The 21,373-nt window shown below is 44.2% G+C and overlaps 1 protein-coding gene across 4 annotated transcripts in view; it reads left to right on the top strand.

The window, feature by feature from the left end:
- Nucleotides 1-17,985, top strand: part of P4ha2 (prolyl 4-hydroxylase subunit alpha 2) — a 35,281-nt gene extending 17,296 nt beyond the window's left edge. For 2 of the 4 annotated variants that reach the window (XM_069993690.1, XM_069993692.1), the window contains 10 exons: nucleotides 2,347-2,586; nucleotides 3,724-3,917; nucleotides 4,694-4,870; nucleotides 9,756-9,826; nucleotides 10,019-10,118; nucleotides 13,024-13,077; nucleotides 13,592-13,657; nucleotides 16,308-16,376; nucleotides 16,755-16,851; nucleotides 17,514-17,985. In XM_069993690.1, coding sequence (XP_069849791.1) covers nucleotides 2,347-2,586; nucleotides 3,724-3,917; nucleotides 4,694-4,870; nucleotides 9,756-9,826; nucleotides 10,019-10,118; nucleotides 13,024-13,077; nucleotides 13,592-13,657; nucleotides 16,308-16,376; nucleotides 16,755-16,851; nucleotides 17,514-17,584 — 1,139 coding nt within the window. In that variant the 3' untranslated portion in view covers nucleotides 17,585-17,985. Of the gene's footprint in view, nucleotides 1-2,346; nucleotides 2,587-3,723; nucleotides 3,918-4,693; nucleotides 4,871-9,755; nucleotides 9,827-10,018; nucleotides 10,119-13,023; nucleotides 13,078-13,483; nucleotides 13,544-13,591; nucleotides 13,658-16,307; nucleotides 16,377-16,754; nucleotides 16,852-17,513 lie in introns of all 4 variants that reach the window. The other 2 variants (XM_069993693.1, XM_069993691.1) reach the window with 2 other exon arrangements.
- Nucleotides 17,986-21,373: the final 3,388 nt, after the last annotated feature.

Genomic DNA, 21,373 nt, shown 5'->3' with positions numbered 1-21,373 from the left:
AGACCCTCCTTTTCCACGTGATCTTGAACACACGTCTGTCCCCTCCCTCCCTCCCTCCCTCCCTCCCTCCCTCCCTCCCTCCCTCCCTCCCTCCCTCCCTTCCTCCCTTCCTTCCTTCCTTCTTCCCTTCCTTCCTTCCTTCCTTCCTTCCTTTTTTTTGCCAGTCCTCAGGGCATGGACACTGTCCCTGAGCTTCTTTTGCTCAAGGTTAGACTCTACCACTTGAGCTACAGCACTACTCCCTGCCTCTGTTCTGGTTATGTGGTTCTGAGGAATTGAACCCAGGCTTCATGCATGCTAGGCAAGCACTCTGCCACTAAGCCACATTCCCAGCCTTCTATCCCCTTCTTGATTGCAATGTTTAACTTTCAGGGATAGCCCTAAACTCCTCCTATATGTAATCTTTGAGGTCCTGTTGCCTCCCTGGCTTTCTTGCCCATTGTTCTCACCTTCTGAATTGCTTAGCTCCTTTGTTCATCCTACTCGTTCTGCAGGAATGGCTTTATCCATGTCAGCTGGGCTGATCCATGTCTGATTACCCTTCAGCAGGAAGCTCAGCTGTTATCCTCTGGGGAGGAGACATTTTGAGTTGGCTTCTGGGGAGGATGCATGCTGAGTGTCTGAAAGCCATTCTTAACATTCTTGGCATCTGTGAGATATGTTGATTAATAGCTACCATTTATTAGCATTCCAAGGAGATATCTTTACGTTTCATCTCTTAGAATTCTTGCCCCCAGCCCTTTAAAACTGAAGGTTTTATTTCTATTTAGATAGATAATGAATAACCTCTAGGTAGGCTAGGGACTGAGACTTAGGTGGCATTTAGAGTTATATTGAGGCCCACACAGATCCAGCTTTGTCCTGCTGCAGAGCCTAAGGGCTCACTGCCTCCATCAGGGCAGGTTCAAATGCCTACAGAGTCAGAAGAGATCTGTGGAGATTCATGTGAGTGGAGAAAGGAACTCCATGAACCCCTTAGTTCTTGGCCTACTTAGGATTCCATCTTGTGTTTGCTGTTCAACTTTCTATCCCATGTTGATTCCTGGACCACCTTGAGATACTGTCTCAAGGTATACATCCATGTACAGGGAAGAAGACCCTGAAGTGTGCAGCAGCTACCCTCCTGAAGTAGGGTTTTCCTCCTGGACAGATGATCTCAGGCATTGCTCATGTGCTAGCCATGCCCACGGCTATTAGTGGGGTCTGGGAGATACCAGTGCTTTCCAGTCAGGGTCTCAACCTTCCTTGCTTTTCATGGGATCTCATTATTCTCTGAGGAACACGCAATCCTTCCCATCTTGAGTCCCTCCTAATCCCTGTGGCTCTGTAGCTGCTGCTGCCTCTAGGCCTGAAATTGTCCTCATAGTCACTTTGTAGTGCTCACTCAGCTCTCACAAATGACCCATGTTCACAAGGCCTGCTGAGCTGGGTCTCACCAAGGGCCCTGCTACCTAGCGGCCAAAGTTGGCACTGCAGCCTTGGCTCGTGACCTCCCTTGGTGTCTGTCACACTGTGCCTGCTCTCTCTGCTTCTCCCTTTTAGTTCCTTTTCAGTGTTCCTCTCTGTCCTAGGTATATGTTTCCTATGGCTCCAGTCTCAAGCATGTTCTTCATTCTTTCGTCAGATGTTTCCTGCAAGTGACTATCCTCATCCATAGCCTTTACTGCCACCTTAATTCTTAAATTCACTAAATGTTTCTGCCCTTTAGGCTCATATGAGCAGCAACCCATTAAGCATCTTCTGTGTGGTCCTATGAGCCCAAATAATAGTTGGTGGTATCCTAAATAATGATTGGTGGTCTTTCTGGGCTTCCTCATCCCAAACCCCTTTACCACTTGGAAGAAGGGGAATCTGCTATTAGGAGATAAGCTCTAACCCTGTCCCTGGGCAAGACTGACCTATTTATCTGTGTTTACTGTATTAATGACACTTCATGATGTGTTGTATATAAGCCCTTGAAGGGTTCTTATTGGGTTATGCTTTCCTTGAAATAGCTTTGGCTTTTTCTTCCCCCCCCCCCCTCTCTCTCTCTTTTGTTGGTCATGGGGCTTGAATTCTGGGCTTGGGCGCTGTCCTTGCGCTCTTCAGCTAAAGGCGAGCACTGTACTGCTTGAGCCACAGTGCCACTTCCAGTTTTCTAGTGCTTTATTGGAGATAAAAGTCTCATGGAGTTTCCTTCCTGGGCTGGCTTTGAACTGTGATCCTCAGATCTCAGCCTCCTGAGTAGCTAGGATTACAGGCATGAGCCACCGGCACCCGGCTGGCTTTTTCTTAAAGTGTGATTTTTCCCCCCCTCAATAACCCAGAGGCTCTTTGGAGCTTGATGATTTGCTTCTCCTTCTGCAGGAACTAAATACCAGGCAGTACTCAGTGTGGATGACTGCTTTGGGATGGGCCGCTCAGCCTACAATGAAGGGGACTATTATCATACAGTATTGTGGATGGAACAGGTGCTAAAGCAACTTGATGCTGGAGAGGAGGCTACCATAGCCAAGTCCCAGGTGCTGGACTACCTTAGCTATGCTGTCTTCCAGTTGGGTGACCTGCACCGTGCCTTGGAGCTCACGCGCCGCCTGCTCTCCCTTGGTAAGGAGGTTAGGGAAGGTTAGTAGGGCTGGAAACCTGTGTCAGGAACAGTTCCAGAGGATATCTGAATTTCAGGGTTGCATCAGTGACAAACAGTGACCCCAGGTGTTAGTGTCCTGGCATCTAACAGCATGATTTGCCCATGGCATTGGTGCTTTGTCTGTCTTGTGATATAGGACTGAAGGAGGCCAAAAGTACCAAGCTTTTACAACCTGTCTGTTCTACCTTCTACAGATGCTGTTATCATCTGGAGTTTCACAAACTGGCAGATTTTATTTTGCTACTGCTTCCCATGAATCCCTGTCCAAGGTTCTTATTGGCTCACTTGGCAAAATCTCCAAGGTTTACTAAACTTGCAGGACACATCATATGCTAGCTGACTTCAGATGCAGGGCCCCATGGGAAGCAGTGGCTATATACCTCAACTTAAGTCACTTAACATTTGGGCCTCAGTTTCCTTATCTGAGGAGTAGCACAAAAATCTCACCATGCCTGCCTCTTTGCATGCTATGGTTATTTCTCCTAGCATTCATCTAATCTTCTAGGTATGTGGCCATTTGTGATATGGTCACAAGTAATGGCTACACTCTGGGAATTGTTTTTGTTGTTGTTGTTGTTGTTGTTGTTGGTTGAGGGGCTTGAACTCTGGGCCTGGGCGCTGTCCCTCAGCTCTTCAGCTCAAGGCAAGCACTCTACCACTTGAGCCACAGTGCCACTTCCAGCTTTCTTTGTTTATGTGGTGCTGAGGAATTGAACCCAGGGCCTCATGCATGTGAGGCAAGCACTCTACTACTAAGCCACCTTCTCAGCCCATGGGGAATGGTTTTAAGTAGCAAAGTGGAAGCAAGATTCATGACTGCTTCTTTGGACTGGAACCTTAGAACTTGAAAAGAGGCCTGAGTTGGAAGCCTTCTCAGAGGCCAAGTTTCTCTTGCTTTGATGCTCCTTTCTTATCTCTAACCAAGATGGTGTCTTTTTTTGACTTTGGCCTCCACATTCAAGGTTAGGTGCTGTGGAATACAGAATGCAACATACAAATGAGCTACTAGGAGAGAAACTGCTTACAGAATAATTTCCCTAAATGACTTTACAGATGTTTGTGGTTTCCTTTTCCTTCTTGTTCTTTGCTTTTTCTAGATCCGAGCCATGAGCGTGCTGGAGGGAATTTGCGGTACTTTGAGCGGCTGCTAGAGGAAGAAAGACAAAAACCACCATCAAATCAGACAGCATCTTCTCTAGCAACTCAGGAAGGTGTCTATGAGAGGCCTGTGGACTACCTGCCTGAGAGGGACGTGTATGAGAGCCTCTGTCGTGGGGAAGGTGTCAAATTGGTGAGACCTGGGAAGGAGCAGCCCACTTAGGCTGTGGATCTGGACACTGGCTCTGGACAGGCAGTGCAGGGAGGAAGTTCCTCCCTCTGTGGATTCTTTTTTTTTTTCTTGGCATCTTCTTAATTCTTGGTGACATCCCTGAGGCTGACATAGGTATTCTTGGAGGTGTAGGGTGGAACACTCTTTCCCCTAATGGCCAGGTAGCATTTCTATCCTCCAAGTTATTAGTGTTCTCCCCTCCTTACCCCCATGTACTGAGCTTTGGTTTGACTCACTGGTATGAGCAAGAAGATGGGTGTGGATGCCTCAGGTCCCAAGGGAAAGTACAATGTATGGGGAGAGTAAGTCTCTGTGAAGCTTGGAGCTTGGTGTTGGTGTCCCTGGATTTTGAAAGCTCTGAAATCCTATCACCTGCTCTTGAGGACTCCCTTGTGAGGGATGTAATTGTCTTTTTCACGCCCACATGTTCTACCTCTAGAAAGGCTTCTCTCTTGTCCCCTTCAGACCTGTTTAAATCTCCATCAAAGAGGTCAGAAGTTGCCATCTGCCATAGGATTTGTGCATATGAGATGACCTCGGAAGAGAAGGAAAAGTTGTCTGACATGTAGGGTGTCACTTTATGCTAGTCAAGCTCAGGGGCTTTGTTTTGTTCTGTGGCAGGGAGGGAGGGGGCAGCTGCTGGCTCTGGAGTGTAAGAGCTGTGTCCGCAGACAGCTGGACTGGGACTAAGGGTTACAACTCACTCAGCTCAAGGCCTCTTGCTCTGTGCTTCCCAGACACCCAGGAGGCAGAAGAGGCTCTTCTGTAGGTACCATCATGGCAACAGGGTGCCACAGCTGCTCATCGCTCCTTTCAAAGAGGAAGACGAGTGGGACAGCCCACACATCGTCAGGTACTACGATGTGATGTCTGACGAGGAAATTGAGAGAATCAAGGAGCTCGCAAAACCTAAAGTACGTGTCTCTGTAGGTCCTTCTTGGGCACTGAAGGGGGCATATTCTCCCATCTCTGGCATGGTGGGGCAGTTTGCTTACCTAGTTTGTCTTAGCAGTTTGTAGCATGAGTCTACTGATACACAGACAACTCAGCCTGAATTTGTGGATTCATGATCCAGAGAAGAAAACTGATGGAATGGGTATGGATGGTCAAGTGCTGTGATAGAAGGTAGTACTGGGCAGTGTGCCGCTCACAGCAAGATGTGTCAGATCACCTGCTTGGGGGTGGATGTGTGGGTGTGGGTGGACCTGAGGAAATGTGCCATAGAGTGCTGGGAAGAGGGGTCTTGGGGGTGCTCCTGAGTAGGACTCCAGTGATAGAGTTGACTTGGAAATTGTCAGCTTGAGGCAGGTGTACATTTGTATGACATTGAGTTTTCTCATACAGTCATGGGGCTTGAATTCTGGACCTGGGCACTGTCCCTTAGCTCTTCAGCTCAAGGCTAGCGCTCTACCACTTGAGCCACAACGCCACTTCCTGTTTTCTAGTGGTTCATTGGAGATAAGAGTCTCATGGACTTTCCTGCCTGGGCTGGCTTTGAACCACAATCCTCAGATCTTAGCCTCCTGAGTAGCTAGGATTACAGATGTAAGTCACTGGCACCCAGGCATTACTTATTTCGTGAGTCTTCATGTTTTTGTTCAGGCTGGCCTGGACCACCACTTTTCTATTTTTGCCTTCCAGGCATCTGAGATAACAGCTGGTTGAGATGGAGTCTACTAACCTTTTTTTTCTGGTCTGGTTTTGTATTGTGATCTTTCCAGTGTGATCTTCTCTATCTCCTGAGGATTGGATTACAGACATGAATCATGAGGTCCAGTCCTTTTCACTATATTTGAACTGGTTCCATTATTATGTAACTTAACATTCTATAGTATTTGTTTACATGCTGAACATGATTTAAAAAAACATATCTTATGCCTATAATCTTAGCTACTCAGTAGCTAAGAGAGAATTGTGGCTTAGAGTCAGTTCTGGCAAACCTTCAAGATGCTTATTTCTAATTACATAGCAAAAAACTAGAAGTGGAGACATGGCTCAAGTTGTACAGTACCAGGTTATGAATGGAAAAAGCCACGCAAATGCAAGGCTCTGAATTCAAACCCCTTTATAGGCACAAACAAACAAGAAAAAGAAAATATCATACAATAATAGCTAGTGTTTATTGAGTTAAATGTGACAGGTTCTGTCCTGTAGTTTAAACAAATATTAATGCGTGTGTTTATTAAGCAGACTGTGTCTCTGTTTTTGCTTTTCCTTTGAAAAATATTGACTTGTGCGGTCACAGATAGTGGTTGAAGTTACTTACTACTTCTGTTTTCTTTTTGGCAGCACAGGGTTTGAACTCAGGGCCTTACATTTGGTAGGCATATGCTGGAACCATTTTTCCAGCCCTCCTTTTTGACTGTTAGCTGATTTTCTTGGGTTGTCCAGATAGTACTACCACCTGCAAATAAGGAGAATATCCTTCCTAGTACTTAAGAGTTCTTTTGTTTTTATTGTCTTATTGGATTGTATGGAACGTCTAGAGCATCAATACAATGGTTACCTTCGTCTTCTGAATTTCCTGGAAATTCTTCTGGTATTTTGCTACTAAGTATACTTGGCTATTAGTTTTAATTATGTCATGTTCTAAATTTATTCTTTTATTTCTAGTTCATGAAAGGTTTGAGTCCACTTCACTTCTTTCAAAGAGAACTGCTTGCCTCCATTAACCCAGCTTTCTCCAACACTGATAATTACGAGGAGGATTTAGTTGGATTGGTTATTGCTTTGTTCCTCATAGAATTGTAGCAGCTGAGGTGGTGAGGAGGCTGACGCTGGAGAGTGTTAGTCAGACTTTTCATTGCTGTGACAAAATGCCTGGCAGAAAGGAGGAAAGGTTTATTTTGGCTCATAGTTTCAGAGAGTTCAGTCCATCATGGCAGGGAGGCAGCAGAGCAACTCATGGCAGCCAAGGTACAGAAAGGGAGAGAGGAAGTGGAAGAGAGGGGGAGAAAGGGAGACAGAGAGTGGATAAAAAGGAGAGGGAGAAGGAGAGAGGGAGAGCAAGAGGAGGAGAAAAGGAAAGGGAGAAAGGAGGAGAGGGAAAGCTGGGGAGGAAAGGAGAGGGAGAAAAGGAGAGGGAAAGGGAAGGAAGGAGGAGGGGAGAGAGGACCCTTGAGCCTATATTATGGGCTTTATTCTTTTTCCCTTTTTATTTCCATTCAGGCTCCCAGACTATGGGATAGTACTGCCCAGATTCAGGGCCAACTTTCCTCCCTTGGTTAATCCTCTTTGGAAATGTCCTCATAGACACACTGAGAGAAAAAAAATTTCCTGTCTTGAGGCTTGAACTCAAGATCTGAGCCTTTGTGCTCAAGGCCAGTATTCTGGCTTTCTTGGTAGTTAATTGGAGATAAGACTCTCATGGACTTTCCTTCCCTGGACTGGTTTTGAACCAGTATCCTCAGCTCTCAGCCTTCTGAGTAGATAGGATAGCAGGTTTGAGCTACCGGCACCTGGCTGAGAAATGATTTCTTAATCTCCCAGTGAAGCTGGGCACTGGTGGTTCATGTCTATAACCCTAGCTATTCAGGAATCTGCGACCTGAGCATCATGGTTCAAAGCCAGACCAGGAAGGAAAGTCTATGAGACTTTCCAATTAATCACCCCCAAATCACTGAAAGTAGAGCTGTGGCTCAAAGTGGTAGAGTTCTAGCCTTGAGCAAAAGAGCTCACTCAGGCCTTGAGTTTAAGTCCCATGACCTATCAAAAAAAAAAAAAATCTCTCAGTGAAATTGACAATCAAGATTAACCATCTCATGGAGGAACCTGAAACAGGTTTCTAGCCTGGTCACTGGACCTCATCTTAGAAGCTAAGATGTTGGCTTCAGGCCCCAGAATATCTAGCATGTTGGTATCACAGAAGTACTTGTATGAGTCTAGACAATGGGTGTAGCGAATTGCAACTAGAACCCACCTTTCAACTCCTGGGTCAACTCCAGAGTCTTCCAGGAAAAACAAATTTCCTGAGAGATTCCACACCTGTCCTTCAGTCCTAGACACTGAGAACATCATCTCTGTGTCTCCGTCTCCCTCCCCCATCTCTCTTCCTCTATATGTGTGTGTACGCATGCGTGCACATGTGTAGCTGGGGTGGGGAGGCGAGCTTTGAGAAAACTTATCTTTGAACAGGAGCCATGTGACAAGCCAAACATGTTCACCATCAGAAGCTGACCTCTCCTTTCCGGAGGCTCTGAGAGACAGATGCTATTTTGGCTTTGAAGTGGGGCCAATGAGCTTAACTTGGCCTCTGGGGAATGCCTGGCAGCTGCCTGTAGGTCCTCAGCCTGAAACCTGTTTTCAAACTAGTCCTGTCTGACTCAGGAGCAAAGCTCAGCTGCATGGAGTTTCTTAGGGGCACCAAGCCAGCTCTGTGTCTCAGATATTTGACAGTCTGGTTGTGGCCGCAGTTGTCATCAGGAGGGACTGACTTCAGCTGAGCTCAGGAAAGGCCACAGATAGGAAGACACCTGCCCCGGGCATGCTGACCACTTTAGAACATGTTAGCGCTGTTCAGAGTCTAGACAGTCTATTTTACCACCTGGTCAGATTTCTGGTTTGTCTGTTTCTCTCCATCTCTTCTGCCATCTTCTGGCCCAGGTCACTATCTTTTCTCTTGCCCTGACTTCTATTGTGGCATTCTTGCTAATCTTCTTTCTTACTTAGCTCCTCACAGAGATGTTTTCCACATCTAATTGTGTCTCTGCCCTGCACAATGCCTTCCATGCTTTTGGTCAGTATGTAACCCTTACTGGCCTCTACAGCCTAGTCTCACCTAACTGCTTCACATAAACCCATAATCCACAGTCAGGGCTGTACTCTTCTTCCTTCCTGGGCCTCTCTATTGTGATTCCTTGCCTATTCCTGTGATATTGAGATTTCAGCTAGGTAGTCTTTAGGAAACCATTTTTGACCTTTTGGCTGAGCTCCCACAGAACATTAAACTTATTCATGTTCTGTTGTAGTCCCCTGGCTGGTTTTATGCCTTCTCCATTGGACTGAGTTGTATGAGGGTATGAGACATACCTTAGCCACCCAACATAGTTCTAAGCACTTACCAATTACTTATTAAAATTAAGGGGAAGTGCCATTGAAGTAAGGGTATCCAGGCCTGTGACTCTACTCATAGCTGTAGCACAATGCACTTTGGTTATGGTAGCTGGCCCCAAGTAGTAGGTGAGATGAAGCAGAGGAGGGGGCATGTATTATGTGTAAGTGTGTACATGGGGGGCATGGTTGGTTTTCAGGTAGAGTTCTGGTTTTATCATCTGACTTTGTGAGACTCCCAAGGGAGAAACTATACCATCTATCTTTCCTGCTCTCAAAAAGCCCTGGGAGCCCAGTGTGAGACAGTTCAGCAAATCAGTGTTTGAATGGGTTACTTGGCAAAAGAGACCATTTATAATAGCAGAATTTGACCAAGTCAAGAGAACTCTACAAGTTATAGCTCAGAGATGGTATCACGGTTTGAATGTGGTAGGAAGTCATGTTGTGCTTAGACAGGAGTGGGGTATGGGTCTGGTAAGGAAGCAGGCAGTTCAGACAGATTCAGGGACAGACCAAGCAGAATGATAGTGTTCAAGCAGAGAAATGGCCAGGTTCTGAAATCACAGAGGTAATGTTGGGAGCCTTGGACTCTTCTTTTGGCTTTGCCTTCAGAATCATGGACCCTTGACTAGAGCCACTGCCCACAAAACTGCTTCCTCTACTAATGCAACAGCATGTCTTGCTCAAGTGCTTTCTGGGAAAACACAAAAGGCCCCAAAGAATAAATCTTCCCTTCTTTCTGATTTCCAGCTTGCACGAGCCACTGTTCGTGATCCCAAGACAGGTGTCCTCACTGTCGCCAGCTACAGAGTTTCCAAAAGGTAAGCAGAGATAGTGGAGGTAGACTAGCCGCCCAACTCCCAACTCTAGAGCTCCTCTGGTAAAGTAGGGTGGCATGGCTTCTCCTGCCTGCTAGCACCTCCTATGAATGCTAGTATTGGCTCCCAGGGAGCACAGCTGTGACCTAAACCTGCCCCTGCTCCCATTATCTTTGCTCTTTTTTTATTCCCCAGCTCCTGGCTGGAGGAGGACGATGATCCTGTTGTGGCTCGATTAAATCGTCGGATGCAGCACATCACAGGGCTAACAGTAAAGACTGCAGAACTACTGCAGGTACAACTGATCCTTGGGAACATAGGAACTAGGAAAGAGTCTGTCTTCCCATGGTGCTCAGACTGGGTTTACTCTTCGAACTCCTGTTATGTTTTCTATAGACCTTTGGGAAGAAAAAAGGCAGTTACGAATTGAATAAGGGCCTTTTTGATAGAAGAGGAGATGCTGTACCTCCCCAAATCCTCTAAGATTCAAGACTTCTGGCTTGAACTTCAGCCTTCTAGAATAGTGATTTCCAGGACTGGCAATGTGGCTTAGTGGTAGAGTGCTTGCCTAGCATGTGTGAAGCCCAGTTCGATTCCTCAGTATCACATACACAGAAAAAGCCAGAAGTGATGCTATGGCTCAAGTGGTATAGAGTGCTATCCCTGAGCAAAAAGAATCTCAAGGACAGTGCCCAGGCCTTGAGTGCAAGCCCCAGGACTGGTTAAAAAAAAAATAGAAGAGTGTTTCCTAGTCGTTTGTTTTTGTTTTACCTTCACTCTGGCCTCAGCATCATATATACTCCTGTCTTCTTTTTTTTTTTTTTTTTTTTTAACAGCAACAAGCCTGAAGATTCTAATGAATATCTCTTTTTAGGACAGTTTTAGGTACAATTGCTTGTTATTAAGTTTATGACTTGATTATGCTAGGGTGGTAGATCTGATCGCTGCAAAAGCTTCCATGATTTTTGTGTTTATTTGAGACAGCGAAAGAATGTAGAAGTTAAGATCATATATGACTAATTCTCCAAGCTATTAAACGATGAGCCAGCTATAATGGTGCACCTTCTTTGACTCCGTCCAAAGAATGGAAGTGTTGGAGAGTGCCAGTCTGGACACAAGCCACAGTGATTAGACTTTCTGGAGTACCTTGACACAGTAGACACATTCATGTCTAGAATTTTACTTCAAGTTCTTGACTAGTCTAGAACCAAAGAAATATCCATGAAATATCCAAAGAAATATCCATGAAAGCATTTGTGACAGCACTTGATCAGCTACTTGATCTGGCCATTCTCTCCTTAGCTGCATCTCAGACCTCAGGATCACCTGCTATACCAGTCCTCCTTGGGCTGTTGACTGGATTTCAGATGTTTCTGGTGCAGGAAGACTAAAGCTGCAGATAATAGCATATTTTTATTCACTAATTCTTCATATCAAAATATTTATTTGTAGACACTGAAAAGTATACTGTCTAAATTTTGCATTTTGTTGTATTCAGCCAATACTGTTTGAGTTCTAACAAGAGACTTTCCTCTCCTCTGAAGTCCACTGTCTCTTTTACTGCCATGTTTAAAAGTCTCCACTTTTGGCAGTTTTGCAATGTCTTTTTGTACCTGTTTGAGTTATGAAAAAGAATATATGAATATAGCTTTCTGAGAACCAGTACTGAATCCAAAAAGTTTTCAGGGTTCTAGTAAAACACAGAAGCCAGTTCTTTCTGGATAGACACTGATGGTGCCACTTGGTCTATCAGCTTCCATGTCAGATTTTGTATTTTGTCTTAAACTCTATCTCAAATTGTATCTGCTTATCAGATGTGTCGTTTTAGGATGATACATTGTGTAGGCATTTACTTTTTCTTTGCTGGTCATGGGGCTTGAACTAGGCCTGGATGCTGCCCCTGGGCTCCTTTTTGCTCAAGACTAGGGCTCTACCACTTGATCCACAGTACAACCTCCAGTTTTCAGGTGGTTAATTGGAGGTAAGAGTCTCGAGGACTTTCTTGCCTACGCTGGCTTTGAACTGATATCTTCAGATAACAGCCTCCTGAGTAGCTAGGATTATAGACATGAGTCAACCGGTGCCCCACCTGGCATTTACATTTTTAAAGGTTTTATTATTAGCATGTATTGGTCATACAAGGGGAGCATTTCACTGTGACATTTACATCCATACACCCATACATTCAGTTTTCAGTTGAGTTAATGATACTTAGTATTTGCTGTGGCTCAAGTCTTACTGCATGACCCGGTTTACTCTGGGCTGACGTTCCAGTTCTTAGCTACCTACAACCTGTCCCCTGTGTTCCTGCCTCATGTGGCTACTAAAGTATTCCATGCAACAGACTATTATGGAATGTTTGCCTTACTCAGTCTGACTTAGAATAGCCACTGGGAAAGAACAAGAGCAGTGCCTGCTGCTTTGCAGGTCTAAATCTAGTGTTAAAGAGGAGAAACCTCAAGCCAGGTATGGTGGCATGAACTGTAGTTCCACTACTACTAGGATTGCTTGAATTTAGGAATTGTAGGCTAGGGACATAACAATGCTGTCTCTTTAAAAAAACAAACAAAAAAACAAGAACAAGGGGATGGGCATGTGGCTTAATGGTAGAGTATTTGCCTAGCATGCAGAAGCCCTTGGTTCCATTCCTCAGTACCAAATAAAGAGAAAATGCCAGAAGTGGCACTGTGGCTCAAGTGGCAGAGTGCTAGCCTTGAGCAAAAAGAAGCCCAGGGACAGTGCTCAGACCCTGAGTTAAAACCCCGACTGACAAAACGAAAACACATAAAAACTAACCAAACAGACCATCAAAAAACCAAGAACAAATCTGTCCTGAGTTGGTTGTTGGCTTTCTTCTGGATCACATACATTCTCATTGTCTCCCACACAAGGCCAAGGCCAGGGCCTGCTTCAGGAAGGGTCTTCTCTGCTGCCGTATGCCTTTCCTTACAGGGCCAGAGCTCCTCTACAGTGACCATCTGGGTATCCTCTTTTTGGGAAACCATGATTGTGTTAGTCCTAGACCCAACGATGAGCATATTCATACTTGTTCTACCTGTGCTGGCAGGACATGTTAGGGAGGCTGCTTTTGGAGTTTCTGGTAGTTTTTAGGCCTAGAGAGATGACATTCCTGGAAAGATAGGCTACTCTAGGGCTATTGGTACTGCTTACAAGACCCAGTGCTTTTATTTTTTCACCAGGTTGCAAATTACGGAATGGGAGGACAATATGAACCACACTTTGACTTCTCTCGGGTAAGGCCTAAATCACAGATAACTTCCAATGGGTCCCACTTTGGCTGATTTGAGAAGGAGCACTTCAGCCTCTGCATTACCTTGTTCCCATCTCCCACCTCACCAGGAAAACTCTGTTACTAATGAAGCCTGTATCTGGAATCACAGGATTTGCTGAGTCTAATGGAGCCTAGCTGTTCCCTGTAGATATAGGGAGTGTTACCCTAGCCCTAAACTTCACTAGGTCTTGTTCATATTTCTTTTCCCCTATGCCATGCTGGGACCAGTGTTTCCTCTGTGGCTATGGCCCATTTTCCAGGCTATTTAATGGAATGTTTATTGCCTTCCCTTGACCATTTTGACCCCAGTCCTTTGGGTGGTGGGTAAGTTGGTTGCAAACTTGGGTGAAAGTTGTTGTCTATTGCAGCGACCTTTTGACAGCGGCCTCAAAACGGAGGGAAATAGGTTAGCGACGTTTCTTAACTATGTAAGTATTGGGTCCAGGCCCACTCCTTTACTCTCATTAATTTTGTAGAGCGATGAGCAAGATGTTTTCAAGCAGTTAGGGACTGGGAATCGTGTGGCCACATTCTTAAACTACGTGAGTATGATGTATGCAGTTTATGGGCCCTAAGGGGGCTGTGGGTCCAGAGGGCTCTCCTATCCCATTCCCATCAAGGCTGGTACTACCAGTTGAATAATGATCCTTCTGTTCATAAGTGCCTTTCTTGGCTAGACTAGAGAGGGCTTACTTTTGTTCTTATCTAGTCTCTCCCTCTGCTAGAGATATTATTATCCCTGGCTCCTTCCCCCCCCCCCAAACATTTGTGTGTGTGTATGTGTGTGTGTCTGGAGTTTAAACCCAGGGCTTCATGTTTATGAAGTTGATGATTTACCACTTGAGCTGCATACTTCTCAGCACCCTCAAAGTTTTCTTTTTTTAATGTAGTAAAATATACATAATTAAATTTACAACCTTAACCATTTTTAACTGTACTTCAGTGATATTAATTACATTCCTAATGTGGTATCACCACTGTCCATTACCATAACTCTTCTTGTAAAATTAAACCCTGTTTAAAAAAAATCTCAGATCAAGCCGGGCACTGGTGGCTCACGCCTGTAATCCTAGCTACTCAGGAGGCTGAGATCTGAGGATCATGGTTCAAAGACAGCCTGGGCAGGAAAGACCATGAGATTCCTATCTCCAATAAACCACCAGAAAACTGGAAGTGGTGCTGTAGCTCAAGTGGTAGAGCGCTCGCCTTGAGCTGAAGAGCTGAGGGACAGCGCCCAGGCCTAGAGTTTAAGCTCCATGACCAACAACAACAACAAAAAAATCCCAGATTCCCCTTTGCTGGTCTGTGGCAGCCACCATCCTACTTTTTGTCACTATGAGTTTGATCACGTAACCACATGTAAATGGAATCACTGAGTATTTTCCTTTTGTTGGCTGGCTTATTTCACCTAATGCAATGTCTTCAAGATTTTCTGTTGTAAGCTTACTCTGCCTGCTTGTTGGTGGGCACAGTACTACTTGGGCTTTTGGGAAGAATGCCCCGGGGGTTCTCTTCTAGCAGCAGAGTGAGGGGGAAGTTATGAGATGCTCTTAGATGGGAGCTGCCTTTGTTTCCCAAGAGACTAGATAGCCTGCTTCCCACTTGCTGCCTTTGCTCTGTCCATAGAACTTTTCCTTCACAGAGAAACAGTTTGCCTTTTCTGAAAGGTGAGGGCCTGCTCTAGAGTTGTAAAGTGGTACTGGGAATGTGGTTCAGTGATAGAGTGCTTGCCTAGCATGCATGAAGCCCTGGGCTCCATTCCTCAGTGCCACATACACAGAAAAAGCTGGAAGAGGCGCTGTGGCCCAAGTGGTAGAGTGCTATCCTTGAACAAAATAAGCTCAGGGACAATGCTGAGTCCCTGAGTTCAAGCCCCAGGACTGGCAAAAAAAAAAAAAAAAGTCATAAAGTCTGTCAAGGAACTTAAAGACAGAAGTTCATTTTTTCCTTTACAGTTTTAATTGTGTGGTTATTGCTGTCAATATGCTGGTTAACAGAACATACATTGTCTCTTTCAGGATACTTGAGGTCTAACATGAGAGACTTTTTAATAAACACAGGGGAGACTATTATTTAGTTACCAGGGAGACAAACACTGTGAAAAAGTAGCCCAAGCATGGGTTCAGAGAAGGCCTCCCTTAGAAGAAACATGTTTGAGACTTGAGGTTGAGTGGAAATTAGCTGGTGGGATGTGTTTCTGGCAGAGAAAAGAGTATGTGTAAGCCTGGAAGAGAGAAGGGACTTGAGATGTTGGAAAAGGAGAAAAAGACTAGTGTCTCCAGAGGGAGAGGCTGGTGAGACTGGCAGGAGTGGGGGTTTCCCTGGGTTTGATTCCCAGGGCTGGGGAAGCTGTAGGGGTTTTTCCTCTTATTCATTTATCTTGTGTCTGTCGAATACCCTTTAGTTAGTCTGCTATGTGTCCTGTGGAAATATTTTTTAGCTCCAATTTTCATTATAGTATAGGCCAAAATCTTGAGAGAAAAGCCAAAGGAAAAAAAAGTGGTGCTTTGGTATTTGTGGAGGTGTCCTGAGGGCATGAGTGCAGGCTGGCTGCTACATATCTTGTGTTCAGTTTAGTTTCATGCCTCTCTGGGAGAGAGGACTGAAAGACCTGACATGCAGCAGAGAGAGCCTCCACACACGGTCAGAGCAGGGTGATCTGTACAGTACATCTGTACGTGTTCTTTGTGGCATAGTTGCTCTAAGCAACTTAGGTAGGGAAGTCAAGCTCTGTACCTCTGTAGAGCCTCTAAGACATAGAATCCCAATTGTTCACCCAGAACATAACTTCTGGGAACATGTGGGTTGAACTAGAGAGCCACAAGTGGCTAGAGCCCCCACCAGGCAAAGAGGACACACTTGGGATTGGAGCCTGTAGGGAGCTCAGGGTCGCACAGCAGCTGAGACAAGGTCCAGGCTAGATGAGGATTCAAGGCATGGGTGCGGTGCTAGGATGGGCACTTTTTGACTTTCAAGGACAGCCTGGATGTGGGTCTCCTGAGGTCCTCAGCTCTTGAATATGGAGATTGTCCACACAGATTCAGCAGGTGTAGGAAACTGGGCATGAAGTAGAGTCTCCAAGTAGGCCCATACATGCTCAGGGCAGGGTGATCAGAACACCTCCGCATGCTCTTTGTGGCTTAGTTGCCCTTCTTGGAGAGAGGAGCCAAGCTCTGTACCTTATATTCCCAGATGAGTGATGTAGAAGCTGGTGGTGCCACTGTCTTCCCGGATCTGGGAGCTGCGATTTGGCCTAAGAAGGTAAGTCTTTTTTGTGGGTGAGAAGTTGAAACAGAGCTCAGGCATATTCATGACTGCTAGTCTTGTTGCTTGGCCCATTTGAATATGTCTGTAATTATGTCTTAGCCTCTTCCTACCCATATTGTAGACTTGTGGTCCCAGTTTCTACTTAGGAAGGGAAGTCCCTTCAGGGACAAGTAGGTTTCTAAACTTTGACCCCATGATATAGGGAAGGTGCTTTCTGGGAAACTTAACTATTGTTGGAGTCCCAGAGCCCTGACCCCCATACATAGAAAATAGGGTGTTTCTGCTCAGCACAAGGGTTCTGTGGTGTTTAGAGTCAGGTCCCTATGCCTTATCTCTTTCAAAATGTGTTCTAACAGGCCACCTTTTTCCCAGGGCACAGCTGTATTCTGGTATAACCTTCTACGGAGTGGGGAAGGTGACTACCGAACAAGACATGCAGCCTGCCCTGTGCTTGTGGGCTGCAAATGGGGTGAGTGGCTTGAGGGACGGTGCTTATGGTAGGCTCAGCCTGGGATTTGATACTTGGCTTTATACTCAGAGCTGGGAGACGACTGTTGCCAAATTTTGACACAGTCAAAGATGTTTCCATCTGAAGTTGTTTTTTTCTCCTGCTCACCGGTAGTACCATTCAGTCATGTACCAGTCTACTTAAACTGGTTAAGTTCCAAAATTGCTACTTGGCAACACTCAAATGCCTAGAGAGCTGAGAAAGCCCTGAGCTGTATAAACACGGTAGGTCCAAGATGTTCTTCCAGAAGAGTGGGTTATAGCAACGAAGGGTTCCTACTTCTTGTACCTCCCTTGATGTGGGAATCATTAATTGTGCTTGTCTTCTTCCCAAGGTAACAGCTGTTCTACTTCACATTCCAGCTCTCTTTTTTTCTCTTACATTGTCAGATACCTTTGGGCTCTGTTCCCATGACAACATGCCCACATACATTATGAAACTGGTAGAATTTCATAGTTATTGGTGTGCTCATCTGGCTTTCTCAAGAGCTCATGAGCAACTTAAAGCCCAGGAGAGTGCTTATTTGGGTCTCATTCCAGAGCACAGTATAGGAAACATGGGGAAGGCATTGATTTTGGCTGGTGAATCAATAGAATTGTAACATATTTTCTTTCTTTTCACAGTCTCCAATAAGTGGTTCCATGAACGAGGACAGGAATTCTTGAGGCCTTGTGGATCAACAGAAGTTGACTGATGTCCTTTTCTGCCATTTCCCTTCCTGGCCCTACAGCCCAAGTCATTGTCAAGTTCAGCATGACAGACACCTTTATATGTTCCAGCTCCTATCAGGCAGGTCTTTGGAGGAGTCAATGTTTGACTGAAGTGGAGAGTGTACTGGGACAGGTCCTGGGTGACCTAGGTCCCAGTCTCTGCCATCATACTATGCTGTCTCTGATTCCAAGGATAACATCAGAGCGATTGCAGCAGAGCCAGACTATCTAGCACTAATAGGTGCCTTTGTACCTCAGATGTTTTAGGTGTGAGACGTTTCAGTGAACCAAAGTTTTGATACCTTGTTTACATGTTTGTTTTTATGGAATTTCTATCAGTTGTGGCTTTAACCAAAAAAATAAAATATCCCTGTCAGAAGCCTTATTTGGAGTTGTTGGGGTTTTTTTTTTTTGCGTTTTTTTTTTTTTTTTTTTAAAGACCAGGAGGCTTTTTGTTTGCTTTTTTTTTTTTTTTTTTTTTTTAACCACATTCACCATTTCATATGCATCCCCTCTGTACAGGTAGAGTCTGGATAGTGATTTCTTTAGCAGTGCCACAGTAGCATTGGGTTCTAGGCCTGGTTTCAACGCTTGTGTGTGCTCCAAGCTTCAATGTTCTTTTCTGACAAGTAAATAAATAGTCTCTCCTTGTCTTTCAGGCAATGTAGAGAGCATCGATGTTCATGATTGGGAATCTTAATTATTTGAAATGTCTTTATTTTAATATCTTAGCTCAATTTCACTCTTCTTAACTTTCTTTGCAATAAAAAGAAACATTTAGAAAAAAAGTAAAGCAGAGAAAGATTTCAAGATTTGAAAAGCTATTTTCTATTATAGGTTAACGACGCCTTAAAAAGATTCTGTTAGTAGGGGCTGGGAAGGTGGCTCAGTGGTAGAGTGCTTGCCTTGCATGCCTGAGGCCCTGGGTTTGATTCCTCAGCACCACATAAGCACTCTTATGTGTGTGTGTGTGTGTGTGCTGTGGCTCAAGTGGTAGAGCACTAGTCTTGAGCTGAAGAGCTGAGGGACAGCACCCAGGCCCAGAGTTCAGGCCCCATGACCGGACCCAAAAAAAAAAAAAGATTCTGTTAGTAGATGAATTCATAAACAAAATGTAGTACCTACACCTAATGAAGCATCATTCATTATTTACAAAGGGTGGGAATAGTATCATATGTGACTATTAGGATGAATCTTTCCTTTTATTTTGATGATGTATGTATGAAATTTTATTTATACTCATTTATTAATCTTGAATATAACATCCATCATATAATCAGCCTGTTAATAAAAAGAATAGCTATTTCCAAAAATTATTTAAAGGCAAAGTATTTCTATTTCTGAATTGCATATAGTTCATATAGTTTTTTATATTTAAAGGTATATTATTTTCCCTTTTTTGGTGGGGGAGGGGTTGGTCATGGGCCTGAACTCTGGGCCTGGGCGCTGTCCCTCAGCTTTTCATTTCAAGGCTAGTGCTCTACCACTTGAGCCACAGTACTACTTGCAGCTTTTTCTGCTTATGTGGTGCTGAGGAATTGAACTCAGGGCCTCATGCATGCAAGGCAAGCACTCTACCACTGAGCCACCTTCCCAGTCCAGGAATACTATTTTCTGTAAATGTATGTCTGAATTCTTTTATCTAAGATCAGAGATTAGCATCTTTGATTTATTTAATAAATGTGACATATAGGTATTATATTAAAAGTTGTATATAATAATTAATGGAAGCATTAATCAATTATAAGTAACCCAAAACAGAATGCAAACATTGAATGGATCTTGTTTTTTGATCCAATCTGCTGTTCTTTGTCCTTTGATTGGGGAATTGAGCCCATTAATGTTCAGGGTTATTATGTTTCCTGCCATTTTCTTGATTACGTATATTTTGTTTCTTTCCTCTTGCTGTGTTTACTAAATTAGTTTCCTATTGATTTTTGTCGGATGTGTTTCTTTGATTTTGGTGGTTCTCTTCAGATTGTATTTCTTCCTTTAGTATTCTCTGTAATGCTGGTTTAGTGATCATGAACTCTAATTTTTTTTTTTTTTTTTTTGTCGGTCGTGGGGCTTGAACTCTGGGCCTGGGCGCTGTCCCTCAGCTCTTCAGCTCAAGGCGAGCGCTCTACCACTTGAGCTACAGCGCCACTTCCGGTTTTCTGGTGGTTTATTGGAGATAGGAGTCTCACGGTCTCTCCTGCCCGGGCTGGCTTTGAACCGCGATCCTCAGATCTCAGCCTCCTGAGTAGCTAGGATTACAGGCATGAACTCTAATTTTTGTCATGCAAGGTTTTAGTGTCAATATTTAAAGTAAATGATAGCTTCACTAGGTAGATCAGTTTGGGTTGGCAGCTGTTGATCTTCAGGGCTTAGATTGTATCATTTCAGGCTCTCCTTGGATTGAGGGTTTGTGCGGAGAGGTCTGCAGCGATTCTGACTTTCTTCCCATTGTAATATAGCTCCTTCTTTGATTTTGTGGCTTTTAAAATCAGTTCCTTGCTATTCAAGTCTAATGTTTTTACTATGATGTGTATAGAAGTGTTTCTTCTTGGATCCAGTCTTGGTTCTGTTAGGTAACATTTTCTCTCTTCAGAATGGGGAAGTTCTTAATTAAAAAATTGGAGATGTACACAGAATTGTGTATGTCTAGTACACATGAATATAATGTGAACCAGGAAGCACTGTGCTGCCATCATGACTTCCAGTCAGTACCCAGGGAGCTGTTCAGGAAACCTTCATGGATCACATTTTTCCTGTCCCTGACACCTTGGGTGGTAACCATCCTCTGGTGATCTGTGGTAACTGGTACTTTGCTTGACTTGAGAGTTTTACTGTCTGTGATTTGATCACTAAATCTATTTATTTCATTTTTTAAATTGATTTTGAGCTTTTTTGTTGTTGTTGTTGGTTGTGGGGCTTGAACTCTCAGCTTCGGCACTGTCCCTCAGCTCTTCAGCTCAAGGTCAGCACTCTACCACTTAAGCCACAGTGCCACTTCTGGTTTTCTGAGTGTTTTATTGGAGAGACTCTTATCTCCAATTTCTTGCCTGGGCTGGCTTTGAACCATGATGCTTAGATCTCAGGCTCCAAAGTAGCTAGGATTATAGGCGTGAGCTACCAGTGCCTGGCTAAGCTTTTTCTAATGGAATCAGATTACTTTTTGCATTTTGATTCCTTAATTAAGCATAGTTTTTAAGGTTTATTTGCATTATTGTATAGTTTAATTTTTACAGTTTGTTTAGTTAACATAGGTTGGTAGGACTATACCATTAATACAGCTAATATATTGTTGATGGAAAAATCCCTGGGGATTTTTCTTTAATTTTCTCTATGTTTTTTCTTGGATCAGTGAATCAGTTACTTAAAAATTCTTGTAGGATAATTCCATGATTTAGATTCTCTGTGGCTCCCTTGTTTACTGGGACATTTGGTCTATCATTAATATTTTTTGACCAAATGCTAAATATCATATATGACATAGAGGCTCTCGATGATCTTAACCTTCTCCACAAAGGGATACCTCCCTCTGCTAGGCAGAGTGGATCTTAATCTCTTCAGGCCTGAGCTGACTTAATTAAGGCTGGTTTGCAGATTCTGTTAAGACTACTCCTAGTTTACCTTTATTGTTCCCTTCCTGCAGGATGTAGGAATCTTCCTACAGAGAGTTTTCAATAAGAACCTACAGTGTTCATTCAAACAGTACCCACTGTCGGATCCTCAAGGCTAATACTGTATCCTCGGTATCTAGATTCTGTCTCCCAAATTTGCTCTCCTTT

Source organism: Dipodomys merriami, unplaced genomic scaffold (assembly GCF_024711535.1).
Source record: "Dipodomys merriami isolate MVZ:Mamm:240054 unplaced genomic scaffold, mDipMer1.0.p SCAF_44, whole genome shotgun sequence".
NCBI classification, from domain to species: domain Eukaryota; kingdom Metazoa; phylum Chordata; class Mammalia; order Rodentia; family Heteromyidae; genus Dipodomys; species Dipodomys merriami.
Note: the sequence above shows the minus strand (reverse complement) of the source record. Positions and strands in the feature narration are given on the sequence as shown.